The sequence below is a fragment of the Hyperolius riggenbachi genome, chromosome 8, assembly GCF_040937935.1.
Source record: "Hyperolius riggenbachi isolate aHypRig1 chromosome 8, aHypRig1.pri, whole genome shotgun sequence".
In the NCBI taxonomy this organism is placed as follows: domain Eukaryota; kingdom Metazoa; phylum Chordata; class Amphibia; order Anura; family Hyperoliidae; genus Hyperolius; species Hyperolius riggenbachi.
The window spans coordinates 286,183,034-286,199,815 of record NC_090653.1 but is presented as its reverse complement, the minus strand read 5'-3'; the positions used below and the strand labels follow the sequence as shown (position 1 = coordinate 286,199,815).

At 47.2% G+C, this 16,782-nt stretch overlaps 1 protein-coding gene across 1 annotated transcript in view; it reads right to left on the bottom strand.

Moving 5' to 3' along the window:
• The window catches only part of CCDC187 (coiled-coil domain containing 187), a 136,367-nt gene that overhangs the window by 41,359 nt on the left and 78,226 nt on the right, over window positions 1-16,782 (bottom strand). Inside the window, exons 14-17 of the mRNA XM_068248019.1 lie at window positions 7,018-7,073; window positions 5,180-5,259; window positions 3,039-3,226; window positions 683-770 (exon numbers count right to left, since the gene is read on the bottom strand). Coding sequence (XP_068104120.1) covers window positions 683-770; window positions 3,039-3,226; window positions 5,180-5,259; window positions 7,018-7,073 — 412 coding nt within the window. The remainder of the gene's footprint in view (window positions 1-682; window positions 771-3,038; window positions 3,227-5,179; window positions 5,260-7,017; window positions 7,074-16,782) is intronic.

Sequence of the window (16,782 nt, the reverse complement as noted above, 5' to 3'; positions counted from 1 at the left end):
AAGAGGCCCTGTAGTGACATATAGCAGAATGCATTAGAGAGGCCCTGTAGTGACATATAACAGAATGCAGTATAGAGGCGCTGTAGTGACATATAGGAGAATGCAGTAAAGAGGCCCTGTAGTGACCTATAGGAGAATGCAGTAAAGAGGCCCTGTAGTGACCTATAGCAGAATGCAGGAAAGAGACCATGTAGTGACATATAGCAGAATGCAGTAAAGAGGCCCTGTAGTGACATATAGCAGAATGTAGTAAGTGAGCGAGGTGGGGGGGGGGGGCAGGAGAGCATCATTGGGGAAAAGCAGCTTATTGTGCTGTGTGAGGCAGCAGCAAGCAGTTACCAGGCAGCAGCGTGCAGTTACCAGGCAGCAGCGAGCAGTTACCAGGCAGCAGCGAGAAGTTACCAGGCAGCAGTGAGCAGTTGTGAGAGTTTGAGAGGCATTTCACTGCCTATCAGCAGTCCATGGAAAAGAGGCCTAAATGTTATTTGTCTTGTCTAATGCCTGATGAGACTCATCTGGCCGCCTGCGACAGTCACCTGATCCTTCTGCGTAGCTTTATTGACAATACGCGTCTCCTGTGACGACTTCTATGGAAAATAATCCTGAAATGTACTTTTGTCTGTTTACCGCCATGTCGCGTCTGCCAAGAAGAGCGCCCTGTGTACAGAAGAGAGATCTCTACCTGCTCCTCCTTCATGTTCTTCTCAATCTCCTCTTCCTGCCGCAAAATCTCCTGCGCTTTACTGCGCTCCAGCTTCATCTCCCAATACCTGCAAAACGGGAAAACACACCCCTGCCGTTACCACCTCTCTCGCTAGACGCTTCAGAGCCATTCCATACAGTGAAACGCTATCGATATAATAGCAGCATAAGGAGTAGAGTGTAGGAGTAGGAGGCAACTACACTCTATTCCTTATGCTGCTAAGGCATTTTTCGTATTGCCCTGAGGAAGCGGGCTGTGACCCACGAAACATGTCAGTTTATTTTAATAAATATTTTTCCAGTTGAACTGGTGTCTGTAGGGGCGTAACTACACTTTAAAAACAACAGCATTGGGCCCTGAACCCCATGCGGGTCACGTGATCGGGAGTCGGGGAATGCCAGCAGAGAGTGTTCTGCTGTGAAGCAGCCTCTGGAATCAGGGAAAATTGCATACGCTCCTGCTACTCTGCATGGTAGGAGGGAGGAGGTGGCAGGGACGGTTCTTGTGAGCAAGCAGGGAAGTTTTCTTACTAATGGCTGCACTTGCGGTTGGGGAGAAGGGCGAGGAGGGCCCCCCAAAGCTCCCCTGCAATGGCGGGGGTGGCAGGGTTGATTGGCAGGACCTGGAGTACCGAGCAGGGATAGTTAATTCCCTGCAGGCTCATACGGTGGTTGCAGGAACTGCCGCCCATCTTTGTATAATCACATATACTTTCACCCCATCTACTGTACATCTAGCCATACTACACCTTTGGGCTCCTGTTCTCGCTCTACTTCTCCTTTAGGTGCTCTTGGTGCCAACAAGAACCACTGAACCCTTCTTATTAAAGGACAACTGTAGTGAGATGAATATGAAGGCTGTCATATTTATTTCCTTTGAAACAATACCAGATGCCTTGCTATCTTGCTAATCCTCTGCCTCTGAGGGTCCATTCACACTTGACAGTGCAAAACGCAGACGGTAGTTTTGCGCGAGTGATTTTTCAGTGGGAAAATCACTGAACACTGTGGCGATTTTTCTGCAATCGATTTTAGCGCTTCTATAGCACTGAAACGCGATCGCCGGGAAATCGCCTGAAAATGGTACAGGCGACGCGCTTGCGTTTTGCGATTGAGCGATTTGCGGCGATTAGCGCAAATCGTCCAAGTAAGAACGGGCCCATGGGGTTTTTATTACACTAGCACTTTTAAAAAGCGCTAGCGTTTGAGCATTTTGCCGAAATCGCGGCAAAACGCTCTAGTGTGAATAGGCCCTAATACTTTTAGCCATAGGCCCGGAACAAGCATGCAGCAGATCAGGTGTATCTGACATTATTTTCAGATCTGACAAGATTAGCTGCATGCTTGTTTCTGGTGGAATTCAGACACTACTGCAGCCAAATTGATCCGCAGGACAGCCGAGCAACTGGTATTGCTTAAATGGAAATCTCTCACTACAGTTCTCCTTTAAAGAGAAACCGTGACCAAGAATTGAACTTCATCCCAATCAGTAGCTGATACCCCCTTTCCCATGAGAAATCTATTCCTTTTCACAAACGGATCATCAGGGGGCGCTGTAAGGCTGATATTGTGGTGAAACCCCTCCCACAGGAAACTGTGAGGACCGTGATCCTGGCAGTTTCCTGTCAGTGAACCTCATTGCATTGTGGGAAATAAAAGCTGTTTTACTGTGTACAGCTGTTTCCAACTGCCAGAAAAGCAAGCAGCATCTCCTTCCACTGACATCACCTGCCAGCAGTAACGATGTCGCCATGTGATAAATGTCAGAATGTAAATCAGGGAGAGGAAAGATTTGACAATGGGCAAACACTGACCCAAATCATTTATACATAATTATTGTAAAAATGAAGCCCTTTTTTCATTACATTATTTTCACTGGAGTTCCTCTTTAAGGCGGCTGAGGTGGCGGATAACGCCAGCTGGAAACCCCCAACGTGCGAGCGATCCGCTGGGCAGATCAACTCAACCCCAGCAAAAACGACCCCCCTGCCAATCCCATTGTTTACGCCGCTCTCCTGCCCGCCGCATGCCGTCATGCCCACGCCACTCGTTAACTCTTCATCCTCCCCCCGCCCTCCCGCATAGCAACACAGCGCGTCGTCAGCTACACAGCTGAAACGTGTGTGTGCAGCCCGGCCCAGAAATGTCACTCAAGGGGATCAACTCCTCATCGTCAAAGGTGTGTACGCACCTTTACATCAAAATAGCAACACTTCCCTGCCTGTGCCTAACACTAAGCTATTTACACCTAGCACTTCTTTGCATATAACTAAAACTTAGGATTTCACAGAGCCTGAGAAATGTTTAGACACACGGTACAGACAACTCCGACTCACGCCCTCTGCTGTCTGAGCAGTGTCAGTTCCGCTTTAGTCTTCTCTGTGACGGCCTCTTCGCGGAGGCGGAGGAGGGCGGTCTGATGTCTGGCGCGGAGCTCCTCCTCCCGCAGATACTGCTGCGCCATTTCCAGGGTGAGGCGGCTGAACATGTTCGGGGAACCGAAAAACTCGCTGACTTCGCTCCACTGAAAAGCAGAAGGGGCACAATGTGAGGTAAAGGCGATTCTACAGCCATACGGGCTTATTCACAGCTCCGCCCTCCTCTCTGAGCTCATTATACAAGAGAGTGCAAAACTGCACCCCCTGCAGCCCTGTCACACAACTGCACCCCCTGCAGCATTGTGATAAAACTGCACCCCCTGCAGCCCTGTCACACAACTGCACCCCCTGCAGCCCTGTCACACAACTGCACCCCCTGCAGCCCTGTCACATAACTGCACCCCCTGCAGCCCTGTCACATAACTGCACCCCCTGCAGCCCAGTCACATAACTGCACCCCCTGCAGCACTGTGACAAAACTGCACCCTCTGCAGCCCTGTCACACAACTGCTTCCCCTGCAGCCCAGTCACACAACTGCTTCCCCTGCAGCCCAGTCACACAACTGCACCCCCTGCAGCCCCCTCACAGAACTGCACCCCCTGCAGCCCTGTCACATAACTGCAACCCCTGCAGCACTGTGACAAAACTGCACCCCCTGCAGCCCTGTCACACAACTGCTTCCCCTGCAGCCCAGTCACACAACTGCACCCCCTGCAGCCCCGTCACAGAACTGCGCGGTTAATGTGTACCTTAAAGAAATGGCTGATCAGCATGGCAAATTTCTCATAGATACGAACGATATGATCGCAAGTTGGATTGTTTAATGCAGTGGATCGATTAAATGTAATCTTTTTGTTCAATCTGAATGATCTTAAACTGAACAATTTTAGAAACCAGACAGCTTTGTTTTTGTGTATTGCAATACTAATCTAACCAATCCCCCTACTGTTGAAGTTAGACACCCCCTTTGCGATATGTATCTGACTGAAAACCAATATAGGACTGGCGATCATTTTTTAACCTTGCATCATGTGAAATCTGGAACACTATTAATACAACCACGGCTAGCTTTATAACACTCGATGCAGTAGAAAGCTACACAGCCACTCTGCTCTCTGTTTCATCCTTCACTGCTCAGCCTGCTTGTTACCAGCCCTGATAAAATCCCCCCACTGAGCATTCACTCTGGCTTTACTCAGGAATCATAATAGCTGAGTCTGTCTTCTCTGATGTCTTTTTAAGCCCAAGCCTGCCCCCTTCTGGCTCTGCTATAATGACTCAGCTATAATGATTCCTGAGCAAAGCCAGACTGAATGCTCAGTGTCGGATTTTATCAGGGCTGATAACAAGCAGGCTGAGCAGTGAAGGATGAAACAGAGAGCAGGGTAGGCGTTTTCTCTAATGTTCCCACTGATATATATGGTAAAATACATGAGGGTGCTTTGTCTCTGGTTCACTTTAAAGGGTATATGAAGCGAGAGGGATATGGAGGCTGCCATATTTATTTCCTTTTAAACTATACCAGTTGCCTGGCTGCCCTGCTTATCCTCTGTCTCTAATACTTTTTTGCCACAGCCCCTGAACAAGCATGCAGCAGACCAGGTGTTTCTGACTGAAGTGTGACCGAATTAGCTGCATGCTTGTTTCAGGTGTGTGATTCAGACACTACTGCAGCCAAAGAGATCAGCGGGACAGCCAGGCAACTGGTATTGTTTAACACTAAATAAATATGGCAGCCTCCATATCCCTCTCACTTCAGGTTCCCTTCAAATGATGAATGACTCATATCTGTACAATTTTGACACATCATTGCATTCCAGTGGATCTGAGGGTGTGGTTAGCTTGCAGGGACAACAAAGAGACAATTTGCATATTCAGCAGTGATGCATTGGGGGAGACATAATTTGCTCACTCCAACCGGAATAATCACAAATAAATAAAGCAAAATTCTGTTTATCATTCAATTGTAAAGAGTCAGCTTAGCAAAATAACAGATGTGCTCATCCCTGCCACCTGCTGGCTAGTGTACAGTATGGAATTTATTTCAGGACTTTCTTTTAGGACATACACATATTACTGTTGCGCAGCTGTCACATACCTTGCTGGTGGATTCTGTGATTGGCTCCGTCTGATCAGAAATGACCTCCGAACTGTCATTTTCAGCAGTTAGAGAACTCACTAGTTATCAAAGACATACATAAGCACATGAACAGAATAACCTTAAAAGTAATAATAAGATTTACTCCCAGCTAACACAAATCTGTATTCAGACAGTAGGAACATTCATTGTACTCAGAAATTACATTTATTTCTTTATGACCAGTTTAAAGGCACAGTCATTGACCCATAATAAATTGTATGATAAACTGCACACAACATACCAACACGTGTTTAGCAAGAGAATGCAGTCATGACCCCACCCACAAACAATAACTACCTACAAATATTACACAAGTACAGGTATCTCTGTATCCCCCTTCCCCCCTGGGGGGGGGGGGGGGGGGAATGTAATCAAGTGGCAGATAAAGATAGGATACTACAAGAATCTGTGTGTTTATTGACTTTCAGACTCCTGAGGAATGTGTAAGGCCTGGAAATGCACTAGAGTGATTTTGTGAGCGTTTAGGGAGCGATTCAAACCGCTAGCGATATCCTAAACGCTCAGCTAATGTTGATGTATGCGCCAAATTCCACTGGAGCGATTGCGATTACCAAATGGCAAAACGCAGGACATGCAGCATTTTTGGCGTTTAGCGTTAGTGATTAGCGTTTCTGCAATGTAAAGTATATAAACGCTGGTGTAATCGCTCATCAAAACCTGCACAGAGCGATTTTGCTAGCGTTTTGAAGTTACTGCACACTGTAACAAAATTTAAATTAATTGAAAGGACCAATCAGAATTAAAACGCTAATCGCTAAACAACTGCTGGCAAACAAATACACTTTTTAAAAATCGCTCCTGAAATCGCCTGCAAACCGCTCATACAAAACGCTAGCGATTGCGATAAGCGATAGCGTTTTTGTAGTGGGTTCCAGGCCTGAGGGCTCGTTTCCACTATAGCGAATCCGCATGCGGGCACTGCATGCGGATTCGTATAGTCAATGTAAGTGGATGGGGCTGTTTCCACTTGTGCGGCGGCGGGAGCGTTTTTCGGTGCGGCAGAAATCTGCACGGCAGAGCCGTCAGATTTCGCGGCCGGGAGGAATGCGGGCGAATCGCCGCTAATGCATTTAATAGGGAAATCGCATGCGGCTTTGTCATGCGGATTTCCCCGCGATTTCGCGTGCGATTTCGCATGGTTTGCTATGGAGCTTTACTCAGGCAGTGACATGGTTAAATTCGCCTGGCTCCTTGCCATGCGAAATCGCGGCTAAATCCGCATGCGGAAACGCAGCCGCATGCAATTTCCTCTGCGGTGGAATCCAGGCAATTCCGCACCGCAACAGTGGAAACGAGCCCTGAGTGGTCCTAGGAAAACCCCCTTACATATTAGCCAGGGTAGTTGGGCTTATCTGATTACCATTACTGGGGCAATCAGCACAATTAGCCTTGCCCCCTTTAGTACTGAACCATGGGGGTGGGCGGTGTCTGAAGAACTCAGTGGGTGTGGTCCTTTTCAATAGGAGGAGCCTTTATCAAACCTCCCTCCCAACCCCCCCCCCCCCCATGCACCCAGTGACCAGCAACAAATACAGCTACAATCAAGTGGAGTTTTTTTTTCGTCTCTGGGGAGATCGCTGTAGAAGGAAAAAAATAAATCTATGAATTGGTGAAACAGATATTTACTGGTACATATTTCATTTTCTTAATTTTGCAAAATCTGCAAATTTAGTTTTTAAATAAAACTTTTTTACATGGTTTATTTGAAATATTTTTTTTTTTCTTACTGTATATGAAAAACTTTTCTCGGTTTCAGGGTTTTAACAGAAACATACCTGCGCCTTGCGTTTTCCCGGCATTCGCCATTTGTCTGCCGTCAGCCGGATCAGACCTGAGAGAAAACCACACTGAGAACGTAAAGTAATATTTGTATTTCCTGGAGAGCAACATTTACCAAACTCAGCTGGAATTTTCAGAGGCTTGAGAATCAAGCTAATCACTTATAATGCAGAAATAATCTAATTATTCTGAAAATCCTAACTGTAAAAAGCACGTGGTTGGTTTATTGTCAAGCTGCATAGATTTGTAGTAATATTTGCATAATTCTCGAATGAATGAAAAAAAAAAAAAAGCTTTAAATTTCTCTGTACAACCGATCGTTTTTATCGATTTGCCGTAAAACTGGATCATTTTATTGTATCGTGTGGTCACCTTAAAGAGGAAAATAACTAAATTAACAAAAGTGCTTAATTTTTACAATGATTATGTATAAATGATTTAGTCAGTGTTTGCCCATTGTAAAATCTTTCCTCTCCCTGATTTACATTCTGATCTTTATCCTATAGTGACATTTTTACTGCTGGCAGCCAGGTGGAAGGAGATGCTGCTTGCTTTTTGGCAGGTGGACCCAGCTGTAAACAACTGTTATTTCCCACAATGCAATGAGAATCACAGACAGGAAACTGGTCCTAACATCACACTGTGGGCGGGGTTTCACCACAATATCAGTCATACAGCGCCCCCTGATGATCTGTTTGTGAAAAGGAAAAGATTTCTTATTTGAAAGGGGGTATCAGCTACTGATTGGGATGAAGTTCAATTCTTGGTCACGGTTTCTCTTTAAGGCCTCTTACCTGTCTACATCCTGTGATTTCAGTTGCATTTTTAGAAACGCGATGCAACCGGATCTGTGGGGACATGAGAAGTGCGTAGACTGCAATGTATGATGTCCCCATCCATACATTGCAATTCACTGTGGAATCACAACGCATAGTTTAGTAAGAAAATACCCCAAAGTATTGCGATTTCTGATCATTATAATGAATAGAATTGCAATAGTGTTGTCGAAAATCGCATCAAAAAGGAAGTGCTGTGGGGGAGGGGCCTAAGGGTTAAATGAACTAAACTGAGGCAGGGAAGAGAAAAAGCGAAAGAGAGAGAAAGATCAGTTAACATGTAACTGCTAACTGCAGTCTTAGCAATATGACCAACGGGTGGGATTTACTAAAATTAGGGAATATTGGAAACATAAATGATCTGCCAAATACTGGCTGCAGCTTTTTTAAATTAATATTTAGTGGGAGAAGTCGGAATCCCTCCCTTAGGCCATATCAGAATATAATGCAGGCTGCTGACGGCCGGAAGTGAAAAAACGGAATCGCTCTGCAAAAGCGATTTGCCCAAAATCGTAGGGCGTAGTGGAGCGCCGGGAGGGTGGGAAAAAAATGCGCAAAAAACTAAAATTGTTGCTGTCTGCAATTTCGTTTTTAGATGTGAACAGAGCCTGAGAAGTTTTTTTGTTTTTTTTTTAATCGCTAGGGTTTTTAAAATGCTAGTGTAATGAAATCCTATGTGTATTCTCACATGATCGATGAGCTTTCTTTCCAATCGCTTATGCAGTTCCTGCGCTAATTTCTGAGCGTTTGCGCTTCAATTCAAGGTATAGGAAAATCGCAACTCGCTTTAAACAGCGATTTTGCGAGCGGTTTTCAGGCAAATTTAATTTAAGAGATATTCAGTTCCAGGTCAAAGAGTGCACTACCTGTCTGCACACACAAAGTTGCAAACAAAACGCATACAAAATAGCTTGCAAAAAAGCACCAATCCCTCTAAAAATGCCAGGAATGGCTTCACACAATTTCTTACAAAAGCGCTTGTGCTTTGTAGTGTGACCTAGGCCAGGTGGCCACTGATGGTACAATGTCCAGCAAGAAATTGCCCGAGCGATCAGAAATAAAATGTCGTAATACATGGATTATTTCACCATCAACAAATCAATCTGTACATCCCATCTATCACAACGGATTATAAAAAAAGACTTTCTGATCAGCCAAATTGTCATTGGACGACCACCATTCACCACTTCAGGACTGCGGGGTTTAACCCCCTAGGTGAACAGGCCATTTTTTGATAATTAGGCCACTGTAGCTTTAAGGCCTCGCTGCAGGGCCGCACAACTCAGCACACAAGTGATCACCCCCTCCCCCCCCCCCTTTTCTCCCCACCAACAGAGCTCTCTGTTGGTGGGGTCTGATCGCTCCCCCAATGTTTTTTTTTTATATAAATATTTATTACATTATTTTTTAAATAAATTTAACTTTTTTTTTTTTTTTTAATTTTACCCCCTCCCTCCCCCCACCAGCCAATCAGCGTGATCGGCCGTCATAAGCTTCAGCATATGACAGCCGATCACTTCCTGGACTACAGAAGTCCAGGAAGTGACAGGCATGCGTTGTCATGAAAAGTAATTTCGTTGTGTTACACAATGACAATAAAGTGAATTGAAGAGACAGCCGTGTCACAGATCGCTCGCTAAAAATTACACTGTTATTGGGCACTTTTAGAATCGCACAAAGCTGATTTGGGGCATTAATGAGGTTTATTTTCTGCCGGTCTGATCGCATTTATCTAATCGCTTGGGAAACTCTTCGTTGAAAATGTTTCTGTTCGTGGGCAGCTTAAAAGGACAACTGCAGAGAGAGGTATATGGAGGCGGCCATATTTATTTCCTGTTAAACAATTCCAGTTGCCTGGCAGCCCTGCTGATCTCTTTGGCTGCAGTAGTGTCTGAGGCCTAGTGCACACCAAAACCGCTAGCAGATCCACAAAACGCTAGCGGTTTTGGGTGCGAATGACAGAAATTAGTCCCTGTGTACACCGGGCGGATCTTGATGCGATCCGCCGGGTGTTCACCGGCCGCATCCGCATGGCTAATGTATCTCTATGGGCTGGTGCACACCGGCGTTTTGAGGTTTTTAGCAAACCGCAAATGTGCAGCAAGAGGCACGTTTGCGGCTTGCTAAAAACCTCAAACCGCCGGTGTGCACCATCCCATAGAGATACATTAGCCATGCGGATTTTCAGGCGAATTCGGCTGGCGGATCCGCCCGGTGTGCACTGGGCCTAAATCACACACCTGAAACAAGCATGCAGCTGATTCAGTCACCTGATCTGCATGCTTGTTCAGGGGCTGTGGCTAAACGTATGAGAGGCAGAGGATCAGCAGGACAGCCAGCCAATTGGCATTGTTTAAAATGAACTAAATATGGCAGCCTCCATATGTCTCTCACTTCAGTTTTCCTTTAATTTAATTACAAGCAGGAGGAACTGCTTACAAAACAAATGTTTTTACAAGTAAAGTAAACTTTTTTGTAACGCATTTTTCAGAAGTAGTGCAATGCGATCAGGCTGTAGGCGCAGACTACGCGTTTCACTTCAGGCTATTTATTTATTTACTGTATTTATAAAGCGCCAACATATTACGCAGCGCTGTATAAAGCGCCATAGAAGCAGACTACGCATTTTACTTCTGGTCCAATTTAAAAGAATTAAAAAAAGACGTAGATTTGCTTTAGAAACAAGCCGTTGTCAGCCAGCCAATCGTCACGCGGATACAGAAGGCGTATTCCGAGTAACGGCGGAGGGGAACGCGCGCCGTGCATTCGGCAAGGCAATCAGATCAGTAATGTCAGGTGTCTGATTTATACCGGGCAGTAAAAGGTGGCCGCCACCCTGTCTGGCTCCGCCGGGCGCTCTATTGACGGATCCTCCCCCTGCGACTCTTTCCAATAGGAATAATCACACAAATAATGCCTTGGTGGTGGAACAGCATTGAGTCATGTTGTAACGTCAATCGCTCTTGTTGATCCCTCTCTCCGCAGAGCGAGTTTGGGGGGGCGGAGGGGGTCTGGATCCTCTCCAGATAATTACTGGTAAAAGGTTGCAGCCACTTTATCCAAATGGCCTGTGAGTAATCAGCGTAAGTCCTCGCGGGCTTTGAACTTGTTCTTTAAAGATTACGGCGGCCCTGATTAGATTGTTTAGGGTTTTATTCTCGCAAAATCTGATTACTTACACCCTCGCGTGGGATTTCCACAACCTCTTTCCTTTTCATTTGTTAATTGGACCCAATAAGAAGGCTTTTTGGCCTCATCCGAAAAGACGGCGCTCGTTTCAATCCAATCTGCTGGCGTCTTACACGATCCGAGGGCTGTGTTTACGGAAATAGTTCCTAGATGGGTCTTAAAAAAACGAACCCACGAAAAATACATTTTGCCTTTTATCCTCTCTTATTCGCTCCTCGGTTTTACTTCCAGAAATGCGTTCATTCGCAATATGATACGAAAATAAACTCAAACACGGTTTGCTGAAAGGAAGAGAAACTGGAGAGAGGAAATAAGTAACAGGAAATATTTATCAATTCAAATAATACAAAAAGATTTTACCAAAGGCATTGAAATCAATGCGCTTCAGGGACCTTCTTAACCACGTCAAGAGGAACTGTCGCGAAAATCTTAAAATTTAAAACACATACAAATAAGAAGTTCATTTCTTCCAGAGTAAAATGAGCCATAAATTACTTTTCTCCTATGTTGCTGTCACTTACAGTAGGTAGTAGAAATCTGACATTACCGACAGATTTTGGGTTAGTCCATCTCTTCATGGGGGATTCTCACCATGGCCTTTATTCTTTATAAAGACATTCCCTGAAAAAGATTTATACAAAGATGCTGCCCAGCCTCCCTGCTCACCGAACACTCACTACAGTTGGACAGAGCAACTGCCATTCACTGTTTTTTAAAATAAAGAAAACCCTGAGAACCTCCCCATGAGAAGATGGGCTAGTCCAAAATCTGTCGGTAATGTCAGATTTCTACTACTTACTGTAAGTAAAGTGACAGCAACATGACAGGAGACAGTAAAGTGACAGGAGAAAAGTAATTTATGGCTCATTTTATTCTGTAAGAAACGTACTTCTTATTTGTATATGTATATGTGTACATCACTGGGCGGGAGACAGCGCCATGCATATAACCCTGCCCAGCAGGGAGTACGTCACTCAGCGGGGGCGGTGCCATGCATATGACCCTGCCCAGCGGGTAGTACGTCATAGGGCGGAGGGGGGGGGGCAGCGCCGTGCATATAACCCTGCCCAGCAGGGAGTACGTCACTGAGCGGGGGCGGTGCCATGCATATGTCCCTGCCCAGCGGGTAGTACGTCATAGGGTGGGGGGGGGGCAGCGCTGTGCATATAACCCTGCCCAGCAGGGAGTACGTCACTGAGCGGGGGCGGTGCCATGCATATGACCCTGCCCAGCGGGTAGTACGTCATAGGGCGGGGGCAGCGCCGTGCATATAACCCTGCCCAGCAGGGAGTACGCCCCTGAGCGGGGGCGGTGCCATGCATATGACCCTGCCCAGCGGGTAGTACGTCATAGGGCGGAGGCAGGCGGGGGGGGGGGGGGGCAGCGCCGTGCATATAACCCTGCCCAGCAGGGAGTACGTCACTGAGCGGGGGGCGGTGCTATGCATATGTCCCTGTCAGTGCACTGTGCACCAGTGTCATATGTTTGTAGTTTTTTGCGTTGCAATGAGATGCGGCAGGAGCATCGGATTGCGACACAATGCAAAAATCAAGTGTAAGGCTGCAAATCCGATTTGCAATTTCGATTTTCCTTGGATGCTATCGACACAAGAAGAAAAACGCAGAAAAAAACGCAGCATGCAGTACTGATTCAAAAGCGCAAATCGGAATCGAATGTAAAGTCGCATCAAACTCGCAAATTGGAATCGCATTGTATTGTGGAAGAGGCCAAAAACAGGCCTGAAGTATACCTGAGATATAATGAACATGAGCATTTATACTTGCCCTCGTAGGCTGCCGGCTCCCTCGCTGTCCTCCCCGACTGCTCTGTTCCTCTGTCTTCCGGGCAGCTGGACCGGTCACGCTCCACTGTGCATCCGCGGCCCTGACCGCATGCCATCTGCGCCCCCCTCCCATCACTAGGAGCACTCTGCACATGTGCAGCTACAAGCCTTAATCTGTGCAGGTGCGGAACACTCCCAGCTACAGGCATGCAAGCAAGGACACACATGGCCAGGACTGCGCATGTGCAGTAGTCCCCGGCTACCGGGGTGGACATCGGCGGAAAGGAGCGGTCCTGGAGGGCGGCGAGGGAGCCCACAGCCTACAGGGGGCTGGAGAACGCCCCAGGTAAGTATAAATGTTTATTACATCCCAGGTTTCCTTCAAGGCCGTTTTGTTCTCTGTAACAGCAGTAACACAACGGATCAGGAAAGCTGCAACGCGCGCTATCCGTGATGCGTTGCATATAGTGAGGCATACAGTCAATGGAAAGTATGCTTCACTACCTGTCAATAAGTGTGTTGCGGTAAATGCATGCAGTGCGTTATGATGCCGCGTGCCGTTATATCACCACCGTACTGTGAATGTGGCATAGGGGGTACATTGCAGTGCGGCAAGCTGCGTTACAACGCGGCCATCACACTGCGCTCCTACGCACCATCTGTGAATGCGGCTATAGGTATTTTAAGTACACTAAAATAAAAGTACACTAAGGCCCCGTTCACACTTGCGGTTGTTTGCCAAACGGACCGGATGACCTGACCGGATCCGGACCGGATCCGGATCGGAACCGTACGGTTCTGATCCGGATCGGATCCGGTCAGGTTGCATCAGGTGTCCATCAGGATGCGATCCGGATCCGTTTGGCAAAAGTAACGTTAAAAACAAAAAAAATGTTGGGGTCTGGGAGGTCAGCAGAAGGGGGACCTGTGGAATCAGGCCCTCTGCTGTTTAGCACTCACCTCCACCTGCGACATGCTGCCAACATCTCCGGATCTGGATCCAGCTGTGCTGCTCCACTCCAAAATGCTTGCCCATGTGTCCCCATCCAATATCGCCGCAACAATCCCCATAGGAAGTGGGGTAGAACATCCGGATTTCTCAGCCAGTGTGTTGTGCGCTCTCCGGTTCCCATTGGTTTGTATTGGCCGGATGGTGCAGTCCGGCTCCGCCCCGGATACGGCTGCCGGAGGAGCCGGATGAAAAAATAGCGCATGTTGGAACGGAGGCCGGAGTCCGGATCCGGCCCGGATCCGGTCCGGCTCCGGTTCGGCAGAACGGACGCATGTGAACGGACGCATAGGCTTTCATTGCTATGCCGTGCGTCCGTTCCGTCCGTTCTGCAAGCGGTGCGGCTCCGGCACGGCGATTCCGGAGGGCCACCGCAAGTTTGAACCGGGCCTAAAGGAAACCATACATCCAGGGGCGTAGCTATAGACCCTGCAAGGGATGCCTCCGCAGGGGGGCCCAGAAGCCACAGGGGGTCCTGTGGGGGGAAAAGTTTGAGAGACTGACAACTAAGGGCATGGAGAGAAAACGTATTCTGCTCTCGTACCATTGTTATATTGACTGCATGTGTCCACCACACAGATAAGGAATCATACAGACTTTGGAATTTGTACACTGTTTGTACACTGTACACTCTCTAGGGTTTGTAAAAAAAAAACATCTGTCTCCCACTGCAGCAAAGTTCTGATGACGTCATGTATGTTACAAACAATGGAGTCACAGGTTGAAAAAAGTTGTAGACTGGCCCTTATTCAGCAATCCCTCAGAAGAGATTGCTAGATTCTTATCACACACAGGCTAGTGACCTTATGGTGTCTGATTACGGATACAGTGGAGTGGGTAAGATTGATGTCTGACTGTCGCTGCCTCATTGAGAGCTTGTTGTCTCCTACTGAGCCCAAGATCCTGTAATAAGAGTATCAATCAGTGACATTCTGAATGTTTTGCCAAAGTTACAGTGAATACTGTATCTTATGTTCAGCATGTCATTGTTGTTCCTCCATATAGCATGTGCTCTCATGTAGTAAAATAATACAGCTGTGTGTGAATGTATGTACTGGGAGCAGAGCTGCGATGAGGGACTTGTCGGCTGCAAGGGGCTGGAGGAGGCCCCGGGTAAGTAGATCTGGGGGTAGCATACATTGCCTGACATTTCCTTTAAGTCTAAAGGTGCGTACACAGATGCGACTATAGTCGTTTGAAACGATCAGTCCCCGATCGTTTCAAATGACGATCGTTTAAAAAAAAGCAACCAGCGATCATTAAGTCTAACAACGGACGAGCTAGATCGTTAAAAACGAACGATCTAGCTTGGCGGATTTTTTCCAACGACGATCGTTTGCAAAAGTAGTACATCGTTGGAAACGGTCGTTCGTACTAGGCTTGCCATGCGCATTTCGCTATTTCTCCATGAAACTTCTCATTTTTATGCACCAGCGCAATAGTTGCTTTACGTGATGTAACGTTCGTTCTAACGATCAGATCGTTACACACATTTAAAAACTAACTTTGCTTAGGTCGTTCTTTCATCAATTAAAAGTTCGTTCGTCGTTCACAACGAACGATTGTTGTCGCATGTGTGTACGTAGCATAAGTGTTTTTATCTGTATGGGGAAACACATTGGTCCTCAGTCTTTCTGTGCAGAAAGAGAGGGAGACCGATCTCTCTCTAATCGAATCCAATCGGAGATCCAATCGGAGAGAGATCTGTTACTAGCCTATACGCCACAGGCCAATTCATGATCGATTTCAGAATTGAATAATTAAATCTCCCTCTCGAGGCTGCATCCACCCCCCGCCCCCCACAGTCCTGTCCCCCCTAATGTAAAATGCCCCCCCCCCCCGGTGCAGTATACTTTACCTGTTTGTCGTTGGCTCTGGGCTTGGTCAGCATACATGCGCCCAGTGTGTACATTTGCGTCTGTGACTTCACACATGCGCCTACATTACGTCAGCAGCCACATGGTATGTGGACAGAGCCGGTAACGTGTACTGCGGCGGGGGGGTTACATTTTACATTAAGGGGGACAGCGCCGGGGGTTCCATCACATTTGTCGCTCGTCCCGGTATCACACGCAGTTACCACCGCACATCCGATCAAGCAAGTCGGCCCAACTTCTCGGAGCATGTCCGATCGATACATGCGGCCAATTTCGGCCCAGGCATGCTCTCTGCAGCACTGATTTTCGATTTGATTGTAATAATTGAATTGAATGGTCGAGGGCCACTAAGTCACCTGATGTATGGCTACCTTAAAGAGGGAACTTCAGCCTAAACAAACATACTACATTAGTTAGGTAATATAATCTCTTACCCACCCTGTTTTGAAAAGAACAGGCAAATGTTTGTGATTTCATGGGGGCAGCCATCTTTTTGGATGAAAGGAGGTGAGAGGGAGCATGAGAGACAGTTCCAACTGTCCTGTGTCCTGATCACCCCTCCCAGCTGCGCACGCTAGCAGGGGCGCCTGCGGATCTAGACCAAGTTGCCCCAAGTTGCGCCTGGGGCAAGGTCAGGTTTTGGCGCCTAAACTGCCATTCCCCATCCAAATTTTGCCGCCTTTTTAAGAATTCAACAATTTGCGCCTGGGGCAAGAGACCCGCTTGCTCCCCCCTAGATCCGTCCCTGGGCGCCTCTAGCCATTTGGTCACTCCAGGCATGAAAACCTGTCAGAAGAAGTCACAAAGGAGGACAGCAGAAGGCACATGGGTACAGAAGTAGGCACAAAGGGGCACATAAGGAGGCAGAGGTGGCACAGGGGGACTAAAGGAGGCACATGGAGACAGAAGGAGGCACAAAAGGAAACAGGAGGCATAAAGGGAGACAGAAGGACAAACAGGGGATCAGACATGGCACGAGGGACTGAAGGAGGCACAAGGGCCTGAAGGAGGCACGAAGGGGGAAAGAAGGATGCACAAGGCACAGAGGGACACAGTTGCGGTTGCCT